Below are 24,966 nucleotides of genomic sequence, written 5' to 3'. Positions count from 1 at the left end.
GGAAACAATAGTTTGACCAAAAAATTAATAGCTTTTTCCAAAGTTTTCGATCACATTTCATAGGCTTCCTCAATGGACGGAGTTTGCTCAAAGAGGCTGAGGCAAACCACACACCCAGCTGAGGAAGTCTGTGAGATGTGGTTGAAACATGCAGAAAAATAGTAAATGAACCTTGAGTTAAGAATGTTTTGTCAAACATTTGGATTTATTGTTGTTGGATCAGAGTGGTGGAATATATGAAATATGGTAGGCTATTTAAACATACATTTAAGGTACTTTCCACTCCATGTCTGAGGGAAATGTAGTACTTTTTTTCTCATTTTACTGGCAGCTATAATAATTTTACATACATTTCAGATTAAAGTTTTTATACAAAACAAATGATTGTCTTGTAAAACATCATGCTGTTACAGCATTAAAGTGCATTAAGGTGAGCCTTTCCCTTTCTAAAGGCTGGAGTGAGAGCTCCTGTTCAGTGCACTGGGGACACAATTGCAGTGCGCACACACTTCCTGATGGAGCTGCTCCTGTGAAGAATAAAAATACACTCCTAGCAACTCAGCTAGATGAGTTGTGAAAAAGTTATGTCTGGCTGTCAAGTGGATAGTGAAAGGCTATTTTTAAAAATGGACGCTATTCCTCGGATTTCCGTACATGAATAGTAGAAAATATCCCCATGTCCAGAGAGCCGGCACTGGTGACAAGTCAACTGCGAAGGGTCGGTTTGTTGAAGCTAATAAGTCCCGGTAGCTAGCGTTAGCAACCAGGCCAGCTGGCTAGCTAATACACTGTAGGCCTTGAGTAGCTTGTTTTTACTTGCGGTTGTGGTATGGTAATGTTAAATTGTGGTCAGCACTGGTCTGTAGTGATGCTATATGCATGTTACTTTAGCTTTATGTATGCCAAAAGCTCCCTTTTATAAATGGCAGTGAGTTTTTCTAGGGCAGCTAACTTAGTTAGCTCTGCTAGTTAAGCTACGCGGCTAGCCAGTTGGTTGACTGCATCATAGCAGCTGACAGAGGCTAACGTTAAGCTGATGTATCTGGTTTGACAGCTCTCGACAGGATGTATGACTAACAGTGCTGCTATTTCTTAGGTTGCTAACGTCTTTACTACTTTACCTGCCATGTCCCTGTGTAAAGACACGTTATCTACACAAGTATACCATTAGGATAAAGCAAGTCTGCGCATCCTTAGGCTCAATAAACTCCAGTTATGCGTTAATATTTATATTGTTTCTGTTTGCAATGTGCTTTATTTACAGTAAGTTACTAGCTGACGTTGGCTAGTAATGTCTCTAACGTTACCATCCGCTGATATAATTGAAACACCACCTGGATATCCGTTTGAAGAAATCAATTATGAGGATATTGAAGTTGAGGAGGTATGTTGTGTTTGTATTGTGCCCTGTCCATGTCCTTGGCACTGTCCAAACTCCTTCAGGAGACAGAGGTTCATACCTATAATGTGCTGAACTTGTGCCATTTTCAGGTGGTGGGGAGAGGAGCTTTTGGGGTTGTTTGCAAAGCCAAATGGAAAGGCAAAGATGTTGCAATCAAAACCATCGAGAGTGAATCAGAGAGGAAAGCCTTTATTGTTGAGGTATTGTAATTGTCTTTACTAGAGTTTTTCTTTCTACAACATGTTAAGTTGAAACACTAATGTCACAGTTTCAGTCCCTATCAGTGCCATCAGTTGTAGCAGGGCAGAGTACTTGCAATGACAGACTGGGTGATAAATATTTGTGTGCTTGCGGTGTTGAACAGCATGGATGCAGGTGGAACGGTGAGTAATGTTTCCTCTTTGTCTCCAGCTCCGGCAGCTTTCACGTGTGAATCACCCCAACATTGTGAAGTTGTATGGCTCCTGCCATAGTCCAGTAAGTCAACTGCAGTGATTTTATATGCTTAAATGCTCTCCTAACTACACAGCCATGTTGTTAATCCAGTTCACCGGGAATGGTGTGTCTAAATATAGTCTTGTACTGTATGTATGTATGTATTTTCCATCTTGTTGAATCTGTGACTTTTTCCCTCTCAGGTCTGCCTTGTGATGGAATATGCTGAAGGCGGGTCATTGTACAATGGTGAGTCCACACACCAGAGATACTGTTATTAAGACTGTTATAATGCTGATGACAGCATTTGTTTTACTTTGCTAGTAGTAAAATGAACACATGCTTGCACAGACATGAGAAGCAGCCCTGTTCAGTTGACCCTCCCACTGTCTGCATGTTCAGCCACTTGTCTAGTTCCTTTGCACAGTGACAGGCAGTACAGTTTGTTTGTCCCTTCATTAAATACATTTGAGAAATAATGAGGTCAAACAATATGCAGTTATACTAAAATGTATTGGTAATAATATGATGTGTCAGCAGCATCATAGAAATTGTGTAAATATGACATCAAGACTTTTAGCTTATGCTCAATAAGTAGGGGATACACTGGTGAAATATACAATTATACAATATAGAATTTATTACTCACAGTTCTTAAAATACAGTTGCGGCTGTTTTATTCATCATTGCTGTCTGTAATAATAAGATTGTATTTCCTAAGTCAGTTGTTGTCTGGGAATGCAGCAACATCACTAAAAACAAGTCAAGAAACATGAGCAATCAAACGATCGTCGGGTTAAAACAATCCCGAGGTTACTTAAGCATTTTAGGTTTTAAAAAAGATGACGGTGGACGGCTTCCAACGATTCTGAAAACAAGATAATTGAAATAAAACTATTATTGTGCCTCATCGCGTTTCACACTCCTTTCCTTTACAGCGGTGAACTTTCACCCCTCCCCACCCAAACTCACTCTCAGCCAAGCTGTGGCATGTTTTTTTCAGCTTGCACCAAGAGAATGGAAAGAAAGCCATTGGCTGTATTCACACCAAATCAGGCGTTATGGTTAAGGTTGCATGGGTGATCCACTGGCTTTCTCATCTCCACCGCTCCCTTTCAGGGAGGGACGCACTGAGGAAGTCCCAAAACTCAGTACAGATAAGTCAAGAGAGAGCAAAAGCATATGACTGCTTGCAGCGCATGTAATGACTCTCTACAGTTATAATTGTTACTGTGCGTAACATGCCCAGAGCTGACAGTGTCGCTGGTCTTCATCACATTAAATACTGAATGAGCTGAATGAGAGAGAAAAAAACTCAGACTGACAGTAAATAAACGAACACTGAGTAATTGTGTTATATAATCTCAATACTGTCCAAAATAATTGTAATTCTGATTTTTGACATAATTGATCAACCTGAGCAGATGGTAGAATTAATACCCAAGCTGTTTGTATTCAACATACTACAGACTTCTGCTTTAACTTTGACCTACCATACATACCATAGTTGCATGCACAAGCTTTTTCCGTGCAGTGAGGGATTATTATAAACATTTCAGTTTTCACCTCCAAATAATAGTGATTTTAGATCATCTGGATAAACTCTGATTGTCTGACTGTTCGTGTTTCTTGCTGTGTTGGACTTTGATGTAGCAATATCGTTTCCAGATATCAACAAGTTCCTGGGTTAAAAGGTCATAACTGATTGAAATGATGGCCAAAATATTAAAATTAATAGGGCCCAAAGTGGTAATAAAGTGGAATGAACCATTACAAATGTATTGTTTATACATAGAGTTCGAGTCTCCCCAACTCTAAAAGTATCATTGCAGTGTTTCATACTGTGACATTGTATCTGTTCTCTCAGACATCAGTGCTTGGAACAGCTTTCATTCCCAAGAGGTTCAGACTAGCAGTTTTTCCAGGATGTGAATCCTACAGTACGGGACTCTGCTGTGCTTTAGACTTGACAATTACCTTCCTCCCTAGTTACTGAATCTCTATCAAAGTTACTCCTGGGAGCTCCTTTATGCTACCAGAACTTTGATGTCATTCAGTTGAATTGTGAATACTGTTTTTGAACAAGGTATTCTCAGTTTTCCCTCCTGGAATTAACTTGTTACAAAAGCTATAAGAAAAAGGTAGGCAGCCCTGTGTGTCAGGCCTCTATATGTGGGTGTGTGTATGACGGTGTGATGAAGCACTGCTTTCTGCTCGGTTCCTCTGAGGGTTTATTGTCTGTGGTGGTGGTTGTGACTGTGATCTCTTGTCCACAGTGCTGCATGGTGCTGAACCCCTTCCCTATTACACTGCTTCCCATGCCATGAGCTGGTGTTTACAGTGTTCCCAGGGCGTGGCCTATCTCCATGGCATGAAACCAAAGGCTCTCATTCACAGGGACCTCAAGCCACCCAAGTATGCTCCTCCTCACTTCACACTCTCTTGTCTCCTGTTTCACCGTCCCAGCAAAGTGCTTTGTGGTTTCCTTTACATTTGTTTGATCTAGTTTATGTTGCTCAACAAATATTTAACTTTTAACTAGGTCAGGCTGTCAGATATTGTGAGCCGGAAGAATTTTTTCTTTAGTCGCAGTGTTGCAAGCCACTTGATCAGAAATATGTAATTCCTAGGGCTGACCTGAATGCTTTAAAGCATTGAAGCTTCCCCCGTCGCCATGGTAATTTGCATCCAAATCAGTAAACAAACGTTATTTTTTTTTTTTTTAAAGAAGGGTCAAAACCGGATCTCAGTGATTCCCATATAGAATTGATTATGTATTAGAGTTGTCCAATACCAATACCAGTATTGGAAATACCTGCCTAAAATGAGGGGTCGGGTACAGATACCACGTTATCTATTAGCCCCGCAATCTTCCCAGCAGGGCCCAGTTTTTGAGTTTTCTGTTCTGACCTGCCCTACTCTGACTTTGATTGGCTGGCCATTGGCAACTACTGTGTTAGAGCGGTGAAGTTGATTTCCAGTAGTGTAATGTTAGCCAGAGCTTGCTAAATGTCAACAATTTGACTGACTGACACATTTCATTCTATCATTAAAACTTGTATCAGCCGATATGCAAAGTTCAGGTATCGGGAAGTAAAGAATGGTATTGGAACAACTCTAACAGATACATTAACAGCCAGTGACCATTTTAGCATTTTGCAGAGAAACTGATAAAGACAGAGAGATGTTATCTGGTATTATGTTAGAAGACACGGACAGGGTGGACAGCCTCTCTTACAAGCACAGACCAGGTAAAGCATTCAGTACCACCTTGGTTTGGATCATTTCAATAGGCTACAGCATTAACAACAAGTCTTCTTTGCACATGGCTCACTTGCTGTTGTGAAAATGGAATTGCAGGTGAAAAATTGGATCATATTCCATTATCACAAAAGTACCTGGAGCCACACGTGCCCACCAATGCAGCCCTTTTCATTTTTATAAGCTGTGTTATCAGTCTGAACACTCAGTAACACAGTGTTACTGAAGGATGTTTATGTTCCAAAGGTTGTTTACTCTGATCGGGTGGAAAGAAGGCTCCTGGCAGGACTCTGTGGGAATAACCAGCTGGTCTTTTTCCTAGAGTGCTGGTGTGGAGTTTCTAGGAATAACGAGGTCATGCATTGTGACAAATTGTCAACTCTGGGTGATTGTACAGGAATTTATTTCTATACTGTTTAATGATTCTTCCCAGAGTTACTCCCTAGCCTGTCCTTGCACTCCCATTGCTTTGCATTCTGAAATATAAAGTACATCGATGACACTGTTAAACTATCATTTGATGTGTAATCACATTAGATTGTAACTTAAAGCGTAACAAAAGCTTTAAGTTATATTCTAATTCTCAGTGGTTCCCAAACCGGGGGGTTCCCTTCCTTCCCCCGCACAGAGGCCCCAAGTTAAATGTGTAGGTTTTCAAGACAACTTAAGACGTAAGAACAATTAGATTACATATTTCCTAACTTTTTATTTTTTTTGTGAATGACAATGATATTTTCCCTTTTTCTGGCTTTCTAAAAGTCAAAACGTTTTTTTTTTATTTCTTGCTTCCCTTGTTTCAGTCTGCTTCTAGTGGCAGGCGGCACTGTGCTGAAGATATGTGACTTTGGAACAGCGTGCGACATTCAGACCCACATGACCAACAACAAAGGAAGTGCAGCATGGATGGCCCCGGAGGTATTTGAAGGCAAGTATGAGTGGCATTCCAAGTAGTTGAAGAGCTCTGGATACCTGCCCTCCCAGTTGTTTTTCTTAACTAAAAAGTCTTTATATGTATCCTGTTACTGTTTGATTTCTATAAATTCCTACAGAATCCCCACAACCCAGTGAACTAGCCATTTGTATGCTCTCTTTCTTTCACCCAACTTTGTTTTGTCACCTTAATGGCAGCTTAGCGCTCTCAGCATGGAGGCATTAATTCTTGATTCATCATCAGCAGCCTTACTCTCCTGCTTTATTGATGGTGGTCTCAAAAGCATAGTGAGAAGATGAATGGAGTGATGCTGGTGGCTTTATTTCCCCCGGGAGACGACGGTGTAAAATTTGTGTTCTCATTCAGCCAGGAGCCTAATGTATTTCTACATGATGAGACATGTTTCTGGCAAGGGGGTCAGGAGGAAAGATAAATTAAGGCCTAGTCATTATCTTGTTTTTGGAGGCAAGTTACAAGACTCCAGTGCAATTAAACAACTCACTTTTGCCCTCTCTGTGAACTCCTTAAAACTAATTTACATCAGTGTGAAATGCTATCAGAACACCTCAGCACAGCAACTTTAGAATAGGTGTGTGATGTGCACTTTAATTCTGCAATAATAGGCCTGGTAATTAAGCAACACAGGAGCTCCTTGGTAAAAAAAAAAAAAAAATTGCTCCCTTATTTTCATCCTCGTCCCCCCCTGAAAGCAGAGATGAGATAAAAGCTGCTGTGCTCTTCTCAGGCACATCCTCGCTCTCATCTCAAATATGCCACAGAGAATTACCTTTATCAGTCAGTCAGTGATGTCAAACAGAGCCTTTTTACCTTGTTTGAAAAGGACCTAAGTGTTGCTGCACATTCTTCTGTACTTGCAGGCAGCAATTACAGCGAGAAGTGTGATGTTTTCAGCTGGGGGATCATTCTCTGGGAGGTGATCACTCGCAGGAAGCCCTTTGATGAAATCGGAGGACCAGCTTTTCGCATTATGTGGGCTGTGCACAACGGTGAGTAACTGGCTGTGTTTGTGTGTGTGCGGGGGGAATTGGAGCTACAGGATGCAATGGCCATGTCATGTCCTCAGACGTGCCTGCCCTTCTAGGCCTGCAGGAAAACTGTGAAAGTTTAAGAGCCTGGCACAAGAGAGGGGCTAAAAGACATGTTCACCTGCGCAGTGCTCCCTGCAGTTTATTCACATCCAGAGATGGCTGGAGAAGAATACTAATGGGACATTAATAATACCTGAGGACAAGTTTAATATTTTTCCCCAGTGAATCCGACTGCCTGAGTCATTACTGACTCAAACAGCAAGAGACAGCGCATTTAGCATAATTTGCAATATTTCTTTGCTTGTCAGGTGTGATGCCAACAGTTACTTACTTTATTTCTTTCCTTTTTTTTTTTACATTCAGGCACAAGGCCTCCTTTAATCAAGAATTTGCCCAAGCCCCTTGAGAGTCTGATGACTCGCTGCTGGTCTAAAGACCCCTCTCAGCGGCCTTCCATGGAAGAGATAGTGAAGATCATGACTCATCTAATGAAGGTAATTGCACAGTGCGTACCCTCTCTATAAGGCTGAATAAACCTGAGCAAAAACCTCAATCAGAAAACCTCAAGAGAGCAGCATGTAACATAAGTAGGTTCTTGTGAAAACAGTGCCGGGTACTGAATGCCAGCATGAATGACTGAATTCAACTCTATGATCATTCTAGAGGATGTAGTTTGTGGTGCTGTTGAATTGCCATCACACAGAGATGTGTTTCTGTTATTTAGCCCACCCTCATTCATATAAATGGGGTGGACAAAATAATAACTCATCAGTATAACACTGCCTCCTAACATAGAGCGAGCGAGCGAGCGTACTCTAGCGAATGGAGTGCTAAAAACTGTCCAGATATATAACGAGCAATGTTGCAGTGTCAACCTTTTGTCAGCCATGTTTCTATATAGTTGGAGGACAGTTTAATTACTCCCCACAGCTCCCAGATTTTCTTCCAAACCTCATCCTTTTTGAGGATATCCCTATATAAAAAGGGTGCTGTGCATCATATAAGATGTGCTGCTTTTAAATTATGGTTTCTGGCATAAAGCTCCACTCACTAAAGCCCTGAAGGCCCACTTCTCACTCATGCCCATGTTGACTGCTGACTAGTCTTGCATAGCTAGACCAGTCTCCACATTTTGTTTTAGTGGGTTTGAGGTGGAACAAGTGTGCAAAAATTCAGGGTTGCCCCCTAATAATGTCCGCTGATGCACAGAGCAGGTTAGGACATCTTCATTGAGGCAACCTAAACAAACTGATGCTGGCCCATTCACATCGCGTTCCAGTTAGTAAGCGGTGTAATGCAATATAATTAGAGAGAGAGTATCTGTAGGAATGAAAATGTCAGTTAGAGTTAATCAATTTGAATGTGTTTTGAATTCAACATTTGTTACTCTTACTTCTTTATTTCTGTTTGCAGTACTTCCCAGGATCTGATGAACCCCTGCAATATCCCTACCAGTATTCAGATGATGGACAGAGCAACTCTGCAACTAGTACAGGTACAAGAGTCATCTCCAAGATCCAATTTCAAAGTGTAGTCAGAGGTTATCAACACAGAAAGATGTAGGAGGAAATGGGACTATGTTTCACTCATTTATGTTCATTTCCCTTTACTGGTGCTAATCCTCAGTCTGGGTCACAAATCTTTTGATTCATATTTAATACTCCTCAGCACCCAAGAAACATGTCTATGATTTTTTCTGTCTACAGTAAAAAAGTACAATATAGGTCCACGGTAGCTTTAGTCTCATGATTTACAACTTGTGCACCTGTCCATATCACCCGTTTAAGGAATTTAACTACTTGTGTGACTGTGTTGGCTTTTTTTGCGGTACTGTGGGTGACATATTTGCACAGATGTGTTCCTGAATTACAAACCATTAAATGGTTTTACAGCCCATGAGATAGAAATCTGATAACAGACTTTTTGTGGTAGCAGTAATGCAGACCAGAGTGGACAAAAAGTCTGTTTAGTAAATGTACACAAATGTCACTGAATCAGTGCACCTCTGAACATACAGCTGTGGGAACTTATCAGTCCATTGTTAATCCCTACATTTGTCTGTCTGAACTACTTTTCAAATGTTTACAGTGTTGTGAACCATCAAATAGAAGCAGAAAATGCCACAAATATAATGTTAAATCTCGTATGGAAGGCAGCACAATTGAGAACTTAGAAAACCTGTCCTGTGTCTTTGGGGAGCACCAGGTTCATACGTGGACTACGCTGGCACAAGCAACAAAAGCGACTCAAACATGGAGCACAGTGATTCTCAAGGGAGCAACGATACTATCAAGATAACACCTCAGTTTGCTCCTCACTTCAAGCCAAAGGTAAATCAGTTCTTCTCCTTCATTTTGATGAAAACTGTTTTCACTGTAATGATTTTCTGTAATGATAGATATGGACAAAACAAGCTTCTGTAGTGAAAGTTGTCTTTTTCTTCTTTCAGGCAGACCCATTGAGGACTCTGCCTCTGTCCAGGGGGGGCAGTGTTGAAAGTTTGCCTGCACGAACACAGTGCCTGGCATCATCTGACAGCAAAAGAATGAGTGCTGACCTGTCAGAGCTGGAGCCCAAGATGCCATTTGCACCTGCAGGTAATGCCAGACAATACACAGCACAAAAACAGCACATAAAAGCAGAGCAGAAGAGGAGCTAATCAAGTGGCAACTGGCATGCTCTTGTGATTTTTTAAAAACATTTTCTGTTCAGTAAGAAAAGTTGCGCAGGAAACGGCATGCAGTGTTATTGGATCTAGGCAAGTCTTGTTTCAATGAGGCCTTTCCAAGTCCACAAGAATCTCCTTCCCCGACACCAGAGTCAGGTCTTTTGTGTGCTTTTATCACTTTAAGGTGAAGATTGATTCCTCATAAAACCCCTCCATATGGCCCCGAACACAGAGGCCCATCAGACCCAGCTGTCAACCACCTCCCCTCCTTTAAAGGCTCTGACAGAAAGCAGCAGACTCACCAGTGCTGGCATGGTGAAATAAACCCTCAGGAGCTCCTCCCATAGAGTTTGATTTGAGACCACAGTGTTTGTCACTTCCTCTTTATGTTTTCAGACTTTAATATAACTTTAATGAATAATTCCTGTAAAATGTTCTTAGATTGCCTTGTTGAACGTTTTATCCCAACATGCATTGCAGCTGATTGCCTGCTGTTGTTTGTGCTAAGAAAAGTAGTGCAGTGGCCGCCGACGGTCTACTCAGTACCGCTCCACAGTGTCTGGAACAACGGGGTGCATGCTGCCCTTGCACGTACACCGTATGCTCTGCATGTGTGCGGCCAACAATTCTAGTCCAGCTATGGGCCCACCCCCACCCCCAAGTATGTGTTAGTTTGCATCTGCATGCTTGTTGTGTTCGCAGCTCTATGTGTGTGTGTGTATGTGTGTGTTTTCGCAGCACCCCCCCAGTATAAACGAGGCCACCGTAAAACGGCGTCATTCGGCACCATTCTGGATGTCCCCAAGATCGTCGTCACAGGTATCACTGGACCACTGGGCTTCCTGGTGACCGGGTGGAGCTGGCTTGGCTGAGCCCGTGGGTTGCTGTGCTCTGACATGGCCTTCTCCTGTGTGTCACTCCCTATAATACCACCAACCACGGAATTCTCATTCACCTTAAATTTCTTGCAGGTCTTACTGCAGTCTCTATTTTTAAAAAACATTTGAGCTGGTCTTGGAGTAACACACATCAGAGTTGCTTTATGTCTCTCTGTCTTCTGTGATATTTTTGTTGGTAGAAGCAGAACATGAGTTAATATTCTCATCTGGTGTCACCTTTTGCACCCCAAATCTAGTTCCAACTAATTAAGTTTCCTCAGGAGTTGATGATCACCTGTGTCAATAACAACAAATCTTCAGCTGACCTCAGGAAGTCCAATCAGGATATTGCATCTGATCAGGTGACACAGATGAGATAAGCTTGCTAACTCATGGCCCTGTCCTTTCTGCCATCTCTCTGGCTTGGCTGCAGCAGATGGGTAGCAGGAGTAAATCCGTGCACCAGTTCTCTGCATTTGAGCTCGTCCTTGCCTCTCACGCATAGAGGACGTAGAGAAAGCATGGCTTTTTTTTCTCCCCCTCTTGCTCTCTTTACATCCATTAACTTTGAAAAAGTCATTTTGATTAATTTCTCTCACATTGAGGGTCAGAGCTATTATTACAAGCAGAGTAGCGGATGAAAGGAATGGGGACAGCTCTGGATGTCTGAAAAGGCTTCTATTTTGGAGTTGTGTGAGACAAGTTGAATGAGTGGCTAATTTAATCCAGTGACAGAGGGAGTCAGCTGGTGCATGTTATTACAGGTAGTGTGCTTATCATTGCATCTGCTCACCTGGACGTCAGACCTTTCCCCAGCACATAATTCCCTGGTGGCCATTGAATAGAGGTGTAACAATACCTCTACTTGGTACAAGATCTTTTCAATAGTGTAGGAAAAACAAAAGAAACACGTGTGTTTTTGTCAAAAATGACAGCACTCAAAAACTGGCAGGAGAATAAGAAAAATCAGTATGTCAGTAATACACCATCATTCAGGACTCCAGGGTGTGACCAAAACCTTTCAAATACAACCAACATTTTCATTGCATTTACCAGTGTGCTTGTGGATCGCCACCATTAACTGTAAAATGAGATTTGTACACTCTCTAGGGGACTGTTTGAATACTGTTAACAATAACACAGGCCAGGCTAGCCAGTTAGCTTAACACTTAGTGGAGCTAATTTCCAAACAGGCTAACTACTAAAATTAGTTTTACCAACATTACAGTGGTACAATAAACACTTTAAATAGACTAGACCAGTGGTTCCCAACCACTAGGGGTCGCTAAAGATTTACGGGGGGTCGCAAGGCGTTCTTGATTCTGAAGGGTGTAAAAAACTTGACTGATATACGCACAACTAATATATATCTCAGCATTTGGTTCATTTCTGTGAAGAAAACTAAATGTACTTGCTATTTTTAAAGATTATATTATCATTTAAGATCTAAACTTTAAAGAGCTGAACTTAAGCTATATTCACAGAGCCTTTACTCTCTGATAAACAGCCTCATCCTGCATTAGAAATGTTGAGAAGAAAACACTGAATTTGTTAAAAAAAAAGAAGCCTGTTAAGTATGTATGATTGTTAAAAATAAAAAAATACATAACACAGACAGAACTCATCTCATATTCACAGGGAATAATCTGCACAGAATTCAACTTCCTGCAGTTATTGTGTTCAATGTTTGGGTTCATTGTACAGTTTATCAGTTGTTCTGTACTGCATTGAAAATAATATGAAATATCCATAAAATAATCATGGGTTTAAACAGTGATATAAAAGGTGTTGGGACAAGACAGTGCAACATCATAAAATACAGAGAGAATCAAGTTACTGTGCCACATGAGCCTTACAGCAGTAATATTGCAATTTACATTGAGTGACTTCTGTATAGTCACTGACTGTAGTAACTACTATTTCTACAGTCAGCGCAGCAGGGCAGAAACAGAGCAGAGGAAGGAAGTGTAAACTGTAAATTCAAAAGTAAATTCCACTATAATGGTCTCTGAACATGAACGTCTGATCATGAAGAAGTCAGAAATGACAGCAAAATGTATTACCACTTTTAATCCAAAGAAGAGCTACCTTTTTACTAAATTTAAGTCCTAGATCTTCCTTATGAAAAAGAATGGATTAAATGTCATGTCTTCATTATCAATGTGTATGGAAACTGAAGTTCAACAGCTACGCTCATGCTCAGTCAAGACTCACTGTTTATTCATTTCTTACAGTGAGTCATTGTCACCATCTTCATTTTTTGTTTTTTTTATTTCAACAAAGATCAGACGTTCAGTGTGATTATTAGGCTGTGTCCATCCACAGGCAGTGAGAGCGGCTGCAGAGGTAGTGGATCATATTTGGACATACCAATGTTTCAGTCCGTTCCACTCCCTATTGTCACTGAAAGGGAAACCATAATGCTCCTGAAAAGCTCTAAATGACATTGAAGATTTCTCCAGCTCTGGTTTCTCAATATATGATTTTTATATAAGAGCGATTTGAGGCAAGCAAGTTTGCAAATACCAGTGCACACAAACAATGAATTTACACACAAAAACACAATACAAATTTGACAATGTTAGAGTTGAAAAACACAGTGGTTGAATGCAGTGGACAGCTGTAGCTGGCCAACAGTATGGAATACCACAAAGGCACATTATGTCAAAAAGTGTCCAAGTGCATCTATCAGATAAGACATCTGTCCTGTCCGACTGCCAAAGCTTTTCAGGTAGCTTTGACACTTTAGAATTTATGTTCCTTACATGCCAGATGGAGCTATAAAGTAGAGTGCATCAGAGCAAATTGATGGGTGAACACATGTACCGTTACACCCTTTCCATCAAGCAAAAATGTAAACATTGTGCAAGGTCAGAATTGGCATCCACATTTGTTACATATTTTAACAGCAGACAACGTTTATTAAAACAGCATGTATTTATTTGTAAAAGCATAAAATAAAATAAAAATTCAGACCAGTTTTTTGACAAACAAATGACCGTTGCAACTCAGTGTATTGCAACAACCACAGATACAAAAATCAACAAGTTCTTTGTGTTCTTATGGGATTGCTTGTGTGTTTATGTGTGTTCCCTTTTGTGCTGTGTCCTCATTGTGCCATAGACAGAGCTTGTAGTCAGGCTAGACTAGAACCCAGGCATCTGTATTAGTTTTGAAGTGTGAATAAGTGTGAAACAATCAACTTGATCAATTCAAGGTCACTGTGGACACACCCCTTCGCAGTCCCAATACACTTGGTCATGTTGCATATTGCTGTTATGTGAAATCTAGGAATGCAATTTTTTTTTATTTTTGTGTTTGCTTAAAAAAAACAACTCAAAAGTGCATGGTCATGAAGCTGGAGGGGAAAAGCCTTATTAAGTCTTGCAAAGCTGACATTTTTGACAGTTTTCACTAAACAACAATGATGATACTGTATGTTTTAGGTAAATTTAGTGGCAGTGTAGTCAGCAGTCCTATAAATGATAGGGATGGGACAATATACAATATTATGGTCTATCCCGATAAACACTGAATATCCTTCCGACTGACTTTAAAGAGCTGACCAGCTCGCCAATGTACAGTCCTATATTGACTTCCTGATTTATTTTGAATGGTTAGAGGGGGAGCCGTTCCAACATTCTGTCACTGTGACTGAAGGCTTGTTTTGCTCATTGTATCCTACACAAAAAAGTGAAACCACATGTGTTTAAATAGTTTGGATTACAAACTAAACAACTGGGAGATAAGGTGTGTATCTGTGATGCAATTTTTAAGCATATTTTGATGATTATCGGGATAATATCGTGAATCCAAGTTATTTCAGCTGAGATAATCCTGACATGAAATGTTCATATCGTCCCATGCCTACTAATGAGTAACAATCACTGCATTTCAAATTGAGCAAATTTAAGATCTTCAAATCCTATGACGACATGTGGGTCTAGAAAATGTACAGAAATTTAGATTGTCAAATTTTCGAGCACAGGAAACAATATTGATCAAGTATGAGCCTGCTTGGAAAGCGATAGAAAAACTATTATTTGCTCCATGTATATTGTAAGAATGAATCCCTAAAGTTACACCCACTCATATATTTGGTGTGTGTGTGAGAGATTGATACTAAAAATTGTGGAGGACATGAGGGCTATAGGGCAGCTGTAATTGGACTTAAAAAAGTGACTGTGAAGATTCTGTTTACACTCGTTTAACCCATTAATGACCACTAAATTGTACGTTAAGGAAAACTCCACAAAATATTTTCTGAGAATTGGAAACACAAAATCTGCTGTTGAAGCTGTAGAGGCATGACAGTATCTGAATCTTTGATTTCACATGTTTATCATAATTGATCTTAATTGATGGACAAAGTAGATTTTATTTTAAAAACTTAGGTCTGTACAATGGAAGTACTGGACCAATGAAAAGGAACACATCATTTTTATTTTGTGTTTATAATAATAATAATGTATAAAGAATTAATAAGATGTAAAATTCCTAACCTATTGTTCCAGAGGTGTTTTCTTGGAAATTCCCAAAATAGATACCCATGGTGAGTAACAACAAAAAATTGAAATAAACTTGCTGAAGTGCTGTAAAGGAAATGGACATTAATGGGTTAAAGCAAGTAAAGCGGGTAATATTTTTGAATGCCAGTGAACACTACAGGTGAGACCTCAGGGATGTTTGCTTTAACCTTGAGGAGTTCAGTACTTGCAAATTCTCATGGGCCTTGTCTGAGACCCAGCCTCACCACCTGCCCCTAACTCAAACCAGCCTGTCAGTTCAAACCTGTCACATAAGTAGGCTCAGCTGTTCTCGTGGATAGGTTTGCTCTATGGTAATGTTTGTAGTGCACTGTCAGTGAGGCTGGGTGCTTTTTAGCGCTGCGGTCACATTCCAGCCACGCCACAGCACGTTGACAGGGCAGGACATTAGAGGGTTAAATCAGTTCAGCTGTCCCTGTGTGGCTCTGTGGGTCTGGATATCCCGCAAGTAAACACGGGCACCGATCCCCCGCCATCATTATTGCAAAAATCTTCCGGGTCTCATTCTTTCCCCTCTCTGTCCTCAGCCACATGCGAGTCGCAGAGACGTCGGTCTGTGCAGGATCTGCCAGGCATCGGCACCGAGTCCAGTCAGGTAAGACAGGGTCACACACTAGAGGTGAATGTCGAAGGCTCTGAGCAGTTTCATTCATTGATAATTGGAGTTACATGTTACATTTTAAAGTCTAACTTCAATCAAATCATGTTTGTTTTTCTAGCCACAGCATACAGGCGAGGTGTCCTGTGCAGTTTGTGTGTCCTGTATAGTTTCATTATAGAAATAAGATGACTTATTTGCATAAAGCAGTTACTGCTACTGTTCTATCACTGACTGCCAGTGACACTGACTAAAGCTCCAAGGATTTACAGTTGTGCAATGGGGTTACAGCATAGCTGCATACGTAACCGCTGTAGCTGACATGCACCTCCTGTTTTCTCCTGCGAGATTGTTGATAGTGAAGACAACATTAAGCAGGTTAAAAAGAGGCTCATCTAAAAAAACATAACAATTTCCACTGCAAACCTTCAGCTCACTGCAAGTATGCCTTCGGGCACAATAAATGAAAAAAGAAAACATGTCAGCAGTGTCCTATTCACTCCTGACACAAGATGAAATAGGAGGTACACCCACTCTTTCTTAAAGTAATTATTAAATAAATAACAAAATATAGCTAGCTATACTAGTTAGGCCCCTTACATGCTCATATGAAGAGCTGAAGATTGACAGTGTTGTATTAAGAACATAGATAGACTAACCTGTCAGAGTTAACTTGAATGCGAGTGGACACATTTGTGCAGAGGTATTACTGTAACCATTTGTGAAGTCCTGATTGATTCTGTTCAGAAATTCAGCCAGGCGTCTTCTCTGCGGGAAAAAGCCAACAATCGTCCTTCCTCATGATCATGGTTTGATTCAGAGTGCGCATGGAGAGGAGGGACTATTCACAGACAGGTTTCGTTGTCAGTGTGTTTGTGAGCAAGTGAGCAGGCGGGGGTTGAAGAATTTAAAAAGTAAAACAAAATAGAAAATCAGTATGTGGCTGTCAGTTTTGATACTGTGTCGGGCCACTACAAATCAGTCGATGTAAAACACTGATAGCCCTCTGTCACTCTTTTCACAAAGTTAATGAAAGAATAAAAACATAGCTACAGTGGGAAATCCACAGTACAGCCTGGTCACATATGATGCATCTGTCTAGCATTGCAGTAGTTCTGTCAATGCATAAAATCCAGCTTAACAGGAAGACAACAGCAGTGTGAGACTTTCATTTCCGACCCACGTTAGCTTTCTGGCTAATGTCTCCTTATTTACAAGAATGAATACGTCTTGTGTTCCACTGTACCTTGCTGAACAAAACACCAAACATCCAAAGTTCTCTGCTAACATTATTTTGCAGGCTAGATAGTTTATTAGATAATCAACTGGCGCCCATTGAGTTTACATAATCCCTCCACTCCCTCCAAGTCAATCAGACATGTACGGGGGCCTACCCACACCGGTTTGGAGAATCAAAAAATGATCACTTTGAAAATCACTTTGACATGTTTGACTGCAAAAAGGGAAGACTTTGGGGATTTCAGTTGGACTTGAATATTATTTAACATGGGAGCTAATATGCAACCATGATTTAGGGTTGGTTACTGTTTTTTGTTGTAACGTGAAATTAGTGATACAGCGATAATTACTTTTAGACACTTTATCTTTAAGTATTTTCAAATGAAAAGTTGAACTCCAGCAGAACTCTACCAGAGGGGTTTATTTCTGCTCTCCTAATCTATGTTTTTGTTTACCACTTTCACCCTCCTCTAGTGAAGCCTTGTGCATGTTTGACTGATGCTGTCTTTCAAAAGCATTTGATGTCAATCCTCTGGGAGAACATGTCACAGAATACGACGTGTGTGTTTGATATGTCAGCTCCGAGTAGATGAAGACATTAGCGTAGGAACGGCCTGGCGCTCCCTCCTCAAACACACACAGCCTCAAATGAGCTTCTGGGCTCCGAGTGATTCTCCTGCCTTCCCAAACATTTGTCTCCATTTGTTTAGTAGTACACCCGAAGTTCTGTGCTGTCAAAAGTTCAGTTAGAGTTCACCATAAACACTTCTACTGTTGCTAAAGAAGATAAATCGTTCTGTGCTGCCTTTGGGATCAACCTGCCCTCCAGAATGTGACAGGGTTATTGATCATGGAGTTGTTTGTGTGAATTTGCTTTCTGATTCTTATTCTGGGATCTAGAGAGACGCATTGTATGTTGGTAACATTGGACTAAGCTCAGATTTAATGCTATGTGTTGTTATACCACAGTGGACAAAATGGTCCTGATGTTTTGGATTCTTAATGCCATATTTTGCTTTTTATTTTAAAGGTGTTAATGCCATTGAAACACCTGGTAATTAATTCAAATTACCAAATATCCTGGAAATAATTGTTGATAAGCTGTGCGGTATGACACTTCAAAGCGGGTTTACCTGCCACAACGTGGAACAGAAAAATGCTCCCTTTCATTTCAGCTCCCATGTCACTCAAGTCTATTCCATGAGTGCTATTCTCAGAGAAGCCCAGTGGAAATGCTGCAGACAGTCATATCTACGTGCATACAGCCTTTTAATGATCCTATTTATATTTGTCCTAGTGCTTAATGACCACATGGGCGATGATGTAAAATGAAATAAATTCTATTTGACTTGAACTGTAACCAAATAAATAGGGTTAGAAGAAAACTGTAGAGACTGCAGCAGAAGGTTGAACTGTGAGGAAAACAGCGAGCTGACCACCTACCTGTAATGAACCTGGGGCACTTCATCATGAACCCTGCATCATTAAAAAAGCAGAAATAAAACTGGGGTTTATTTAGCCTACTGATAAATTATGACTGTTTGTGAGCAAATTCTGTCCTGTATTGTCAAGGAAAAGTCCTGAAAAAGGTGTTTGTAAGAAAAATGGTAACCCTATCTTAGTTTCACAAATAACACAGCTCTGAGTGTAATTGACCCTTCCAAAGGCCCGCCCCTTTTTGCTCTGTGCTTCAGTTGAGCAATCCTCAGTCAGAACCCCAGGTAACTTCCTCTTTTCCTGTACTGAGATGTGCTATGGGCTAGGTTAATCTATGTTGAAAAGACAACCACATTTTGAAGATGGTATCAAAATTCCTTTAGAGCTGCAAACAAACACCTGTACCAGAGGTTACTATTAATGAGTCCACTCCTGATGGCCAATCAGAATTACTCATTCTAACTAGAATTTCTCCAATCAATGACATTTTGAAGGCAGCAACTCAGGAAATGAAAAAAAAAATGTTGTAGGTGTGTAATCACTGGCAGTACGCGGCTGTCTCATCATGAAAGTTGATGATTCATTTCTAAAGTGCTACTTCAGCAAGCTCTTTAAAAACAGATATTGTATATGTGAGTGAAATGGCTCTGCTCAGGACTGGGTTGGCAGATTTAAAACCACATCGACATTGACCTAATCTTTTCATTTTCAGTGCTATTTCCTGGAATTAGCTGTCAGCTGTCATGTAGGCATTTCTTGCCAACTCTCCAGTGATAATTGCAAGCTGACAAATCACAAATCAAAGCAGTTAAAATGATATTTTCTTCAGTTCTTTTGCCATATGTCTCCATGTGCACAGTAAGCGGACTGCTTTTGCTGCATTATTTTACAGTATATTTGGTCCAGATCACTTTTTGCCATTCCATTACTCAGAGGCTGTGTGTGGCTTCCAAGGTGATTGACAGTGTTTGTGTCCTGTTGCAGGGGAGCAGGAACAGCAGCCGGTCCTCCAGTCCCAGTGTGAGGATGATGCCACCTGATAAGACGAGCAGCAGGGGTTACTTCTCTCCTGATGACCCAACAGGTACTCATGACAACTTGTCCACTGAAGTCAGCTACCACAACACACTCATAGTAGATTGAATGAGAACATGTGTTACTTAAACCTAAAAAAACCCTTTTTAATAAAATGTGATAAAAAGATATACAGCCCCTTCATAAGGGCAATTAATTAGCCAGACACAGCGTAGAGAGAAACTGGCTGTGTGGGTGCAAAGGCTGTTGCTGAAGTAACTAAAGACTAACAACATGTTTAGACTTGCCACCAATGTAAGCAGCACATTAGCAGCTGAAGTTCTCTGTCACTCTTCACAGTGACTGCATTCATACATAACACTACACTCAACAGTGATTTGACTTAGAGTAGAAGTCAGAAGGCATGATACCTAAAAAGACATGTGTGACACAGACTAAAAGACATGGCTGACATGTGTCTGGTATACACATGATCTACATTTCACTCACTTTTGAATTACAATCTGTAATGGGGCTGCACACAACATACCTCTGTTTTGACTTGAAATCTACAGCATAACCAGACTTTGGGGGAAACGAATTACATGTAACTAAGTAATGTAATCAGGATACAAAAAGGGAACTGTAATCCTATACAGTTATATAAAAAAACCTAATCAGATTACAGTTACATTTAGTAAAAATGGGGATTTTCTTTTCTACATTGTTCTGTTGTCTTATACAATCCACATCCATCAATACACCTTATTGACATTGATTTTCTCTTGTCTTTTTTTTGTACTTGTATTTGGTGTTGAGGTAATCCAAAAGTAGTGAAAAGTAAAGTTACGTTACTTCAATACTTGTGATAATTAGATTAGGTTACTGAATACATTTCTTAAGTAATTTTTTGTCATTTCATTAAATGAATTCATAAAAACTCATCGAAATCAACATGTTACTGTCTAACATAACCCTGTTTATTAGATTGCATAAAATGATGGACGACTTTTCTTTGCTTTAACATCGGCATCAGCCATTGAACAATATCGGTCAACCACTATTCTTGTCCTGGTGGTTTGCTCCACACCACAATGCCTTCGGCAACTTTCACAGTTCTTTTGAACCACAGCAAACAGATTATGTGACAAAGCACAAAGGTGTCCTGTGCTTTATCACACCACAAAGCTCCATGTCTTAGATGACATGGTTAAGAGAAACAAATGAAGGTTATATTTTACACCTCAGTTGATGGATGGGCCGCTTCTGTTACTCACCCTTTAAATATGCTGCCTGTGACATCATCAGTGTCATTGCGCACTGGAACGGTTGTGAGGTGTTAATCAGTGATTTACAGTGGTGGTCTGTGGTCAGCCCAAGCTGAGGAGACCAGGAACAGGTCTCAACAACAAGTTATTTCTGAAGACCTGTGGTGGGCATCTAACACAGTTCCTGTGCAGTCACAGAAAGACAAATAGCCTTTGCTTTCTCTTTGTTCTCTCAGACACCAACGGCTCAGACAACTCCATTCCCATGGCTTATCTCACCCTGGATCACCAGCTGCAGGTACAGCATCCAATCATTCTCCAGCAAACAACACCACATACAACTCTTCATTTAATATTGTCAGATATAAGCTGCAAAGGCAGCTCAAAGATGAACTGAAGGACATTGTAAATTGCTAGTACCAACTTCATTATGAAGGGATTATCCTTGAAAACACAATGCTGTCTCAAAAGTGCAATGTAAATACATGTTGGCAGCATCAGTGAGATATATGGTGTATTATTATGTGCTCAGACTACTCTTACTGCTGATAGAAATGCATTCTACGGAGAAGCTTGAGCAGACCTTTTTGACATCAACATGTGTGTTTCTTTCCAGCCTCTCGCTCCCTGTCCCAACTCCAAAGAGTCCATGGCCGTGTTCGAGCAGCACTGCAAGATGGCGCAAGAATACCTTAAAGTGCAAACAGAGATCGCCCTGCTGATCCAGAGAAAGTGAGTCTGTCTGTGCAAAACTGCTCAGTTTCACCTTTTTGTGTCTTAAACATGTATTGGATTAATGTTAATGTTAAAGTTAACATTATTTGTATAAAATTGCATTTTTCAGTCTTGCTTTTAAATGTGTGGTAAATGTGAGGTAGGCTCAAACGTGAGACTAATGTAGCCGTGTTTCCAACACAGCACAATGTACAATGATAAATCACCCTAACCCTAACCCTAACCCTTGTATCCTTGTACTGACAATGCCACAAGTCTGTAATTGGAGCATAAACCAATGAAAACCAGGGTTGACTCAGAGGGTTAATACTGCGTTGTTAACCTTTCTGTGCAGGAAGGAGCTCATCGCTGAACTGGACCAAGATGAGAAGGACCAGCAGAACACGTCCCGTCTGGTGCAGGAGCACAAGAAGCTGCTGGAGGAGAACAAGAGTCTGTCCACATACTACCAGAAGTGCAAAAAACAGCTGGAGCTGATCCGGGTCCAGCAACAGAAGAGACAGGGCACATCGTGATGAGACAGAGACATATTGACTGCCCAACCCCCCCAGCACTATAACACTACCCACTCATGCTCTGCACACACACGTACACACACACTGATCCCAGTCCAGCTTTGTAAAGAGACCTGCATTCTACTGTGTCCTGCATGTTGCATCGTAGGCACTCACTCGTGTCCAGCAGGAAGACGACGTCCTCTGTACATACATTTGCACATCCTCACAGTGTATTCTGTGACCGCAGACCAAACAATCACTGCACCCCATCCTGATCACCCCAGACCCTGCTGCCGCGCTCCGGGGCGAGTTCTCTCCGAGCGCGGGTTGTGTGTTTCTATATGTTTGCTCTCAGGGCCTCTGGGCTGCCTGGTCAGTGCGCGTCCACTCGTCATCGAGAGCGACAGCCACACCGTCCTCCAGAATGTGAAAACCTAAGACAAAGGCTCTTCAGCAAAACGTGTGAATGGTGTGCATAAATGTGGAGAGCAGTGAGGATGTTTGAAAGCAGTTGTGCAGCGTGTGCGTGGGATCCCCGTTATGCAAAACCACACACCCCCCTTAAATCAACGTATTTATCTCTAACCCCCTCCCTTTTCTAATCACGAGCATGAGCCCTTTCGTTTACTTCTTCATGGCGTTCGATGTATTGAGTTCAGAGAGGGATGCACTTCATGTCAGACACAGAAAAAGGAATAGCTCGGGGTTTGTAGAGATCTGCTCTTCATACTCTTAAAAAAAAAAAAAAACAACTAGCTTCCAGAGCGAACACAGGGAGCCGTGGATTTTTATTTTGGCTTCAGTATTGTTTTTTGCGCGTAGATGTTTCTGTCTTTTCTATTCAGTAGTTCACTTTGTATGATAGCTCTTGTGTCATTTTCGCATTAGGACATATTTTATCTGGTCTGGGAATGCCCTTTCGGACAAAGTAGAGGAGCCTGTAGCTCCCTCTACAGTATCTAGTTTGTTTTTAGTTCACATGTTGCCTTAGAAGTTGCCTGCATTTTAAGTGCTTGTTTTATGTGACATTTAGTGGGGATAAAAGCTAAAACAAAAAACGGAAAAAAAGATCTTTTTAATGTAATGGACAGTGAATGAAATTCTTTCCTGAGGGGAGGGACAAGGATGTATGTCAGTAAGCTGATCATGTAAATGTTTCCCACCAGCTTTACATCCAAAACCATGACATGACTCTAAAAACAGGATTGGATGTAATTTTCTTTTCTTTTCTGGAGTTCATATCCTTCAAGTATTTTTGCACAATCACTTTGTTTGTCTGGTCATCATGTACAAAATTTCTTTTTTCATAGAAGCAATTCTGGTTTTAAAAGTGTAGGACTTGACGAGTCTTACTTTTAAATCCGTTACTTTACAGGAGACAGTCTTCACTGGTTCTCCTCATGAGCTTTGTTCACTAAGGATTCATTTACCACACACCACACTGTTTGTTTAGTGTTTCCTGGTAAGTTATTAGGAACAGAGGTACAGTATATGACAGTGAGCAAGGCATTATGAAATAAACTGAATGGTTTAAAGATGTCATGTGTGAATGTTTGTATTGGACGATTTCCATATACTTGAGTCTGTTCTTTCATTTCTGCTTAACCAACCAACCAACCAATCACTTTTCTGTGAAGCTGTTTGAAGTACTGAGTACAAGAACTGTATGTGAGGATCATATCAAACGTTTTTCATCTGTCCAAGTTCTGTCAGTGATAGTGTGAAATGCTGTCATCCTCCAAGGGCCTCCAACTGGCACTAGGATTCACTGACTGGGCACCGTGCAGGTCCAGACCATTGACGGTGTATGGTCTGGACCAAAGCGGTGGACTGACAGACTGACTCTGCCATCCTTAGTCTTGGATGGCTTAGAATGTATGATAACAGAACTTGCGTACATTATGAATATTTGTGCAGTAACTAACACATGCCCCATATTTGAGGCCATTAAATCATTTTTCCCCCAACAACAATAAGAACATTGATTACATACTGACTTCGCTCAGGAAAAATTGGAATACTCTACATTTTATTTTATTTTTATTTTTAAAGGCATGAAGGCCATACTGATATCCCCGCTTCCTATGGTCTGCGGTGATTCCTCACTGGAGTCCAAAGACCTACTTGTATAAATTATGACAGCAGCATAATACCAACGTCAGTCAGGTATGAAAGGTATGGCTACAATGTAGGGTAAAGCCTGACTGACTGAAAAAATCCTTGGTGAAGAATGTTTTGACAAAATAGCTGAACTAAAGATCCACTTACAGGCTTTTTCCTGTGCTTTCAACTGCATCTGATGGTCTTTATCAGCATATAGAGTTATGTATATTTCTCAGTTGTCTCCAGTGGGAACCACAAGTGAGTTCCAGTTGCTGATCATAAGACACAGTTGAAAGCTCCTAAAAAAGCTAGTAAGTGGACCTTTACCTTATCTTTTGTTTATTTTGTTAACCCACTGAAACTAAACTCTTTTACTCTCACTTCTTGGGTTTGACCAAAAAAAACCCAGTGTCACTTACTACCCTTTTCTGGAGCTTTCAGCTGGATCTGATGTTCTTCAATGGCATATGGAGGATGCTTAGTGGTCTCTGAAGGGGCACCTGGACTATTTCCATTTGCTGAGTCCCGGTTAAAAGCTCTGAAAAAAACTTTCAAAGTGTTTTACTCTCAGCTTTAGGGTTTAACTCAAGGCCCACTTCCTACCCTTTTTTGGAGCTTTCAACCACATCTGATTGAGTCTTCATCAGAATATGGAGTTTGCTTTGTCATGTAGATTTCTCAGTTGCCTCCAATAGGACACATGAGCTAGTTCCATTTACTAATGAAGTCCAGAAGACAGGGTTGAAAGCCCTGGAAGAAGCTAGTAAGTGGACCTTTAGTTCATCTATTTTGTCAAACTTTAACTTGTATGGTCTTCCCCGGTGGAGTTTGCTCAGTTGTCATGGCAATATCTTAGTTGATAATTTTAGGGTGGAACAAATCCAAACATCAACACCAAAACCCC

At 40.7% G+C, this 24,966-nt stretch overlaps 1 protein-coding gene across 4 annotated transcripts; it reads left to right on the top strand.

Annotated features, from left to right (window-relative positions):
- Positions 1–483: 483 nt before the first annotated feature.
- map3k7 (mitogen-activated protein kinase kinase kinase 7) lies at positions 484–23,498 on the top strand. 4 transcript variants are annotated; one of them, XM_051409908.1, is made up of 18 exons: positions 484–718; positions 1,265–1,384; positions 1,492–1,602; positions 1,814–1,879; positions 2,041–2,086; positions 4,114–4,252; positions 5,899–6,027; positions 6,912–7,036; positions 7,442–7,572; positions 8,492–8,573; positions 9,278–9,408; positions 9,528–9,675; positions 10,485–10,565; positions 15,699–15,766; positions 19,430–19,529; positions 20,964–21,025; positions 21,344–21,459; positions 21,797–23,498. In XM_051409908.1, the coding sequence occupies exons 2-18, from the start codon at positions 1,292–1,294 to the stop codon at positions 21,975–21,977; spliced, it is 1,809 nt and encodes a 602-aa protein (XP_051265868.1). In that variant the 5' UTR covers positions 484–718; positions 1,265–1,291; the 3' UTR covers positions 21,978–23,498. The 4 variants fall into 4 exon arrangements, with proteins under 4 accessions (XP_051265868.1, XP_051265870.1, XP_051265869.1 ...); XM_051409909.1 differs by having other exon boundaries at positions 485–718; positions 9,284–9,408; XM_051409910.1 differs by lacking the exon at positions 10,485–10,565.
- Positions 23,499–24,966: the final 1,468 nt, after the last annotated feature.

The sequence above is a fragment of the Dicentrarchus labrax genome, unplaced genomic scaffold (genome assembly GCF_905237075.1).
Source record: "Dicentrarchus labrax unplaced genomic scaffold, dlabrax2021, whole genome shotgun sequence".
Classification (NCBI taxonomy): domain Eukaryota; kingdom Metazoa; phylum Chordata; class Actinopteri; family Moronidae; genus Dicentrarchus; species Dicentrarchus labrax.
This window is presented reverse-complemented; position numbering and strand designations above follow the sequence as displayed.

Coding starts and splice junctions, on each gene's coding strand:
- map3k7 (XM_051409908.1), top strand. CDS start 1,292: ATGTCTCTAACGTTACCATCCGCTGATATAATTGAAACACCACCTGGA. Junction 1,603..1,813: donor GGAAAGCCTTTATTGTTGAG/GTATTGTAATTG, acceptor CTTTGTCTCCAG/CTCCGGCAGCTTTCACGTGT. Junction 2,087..4,113: donor AGGCGGGTCATTGTACAATG/GTGAGTCCACAC, acceptor TCTTGTCCACAG/TGCTGCATGGTGCTGAACCC.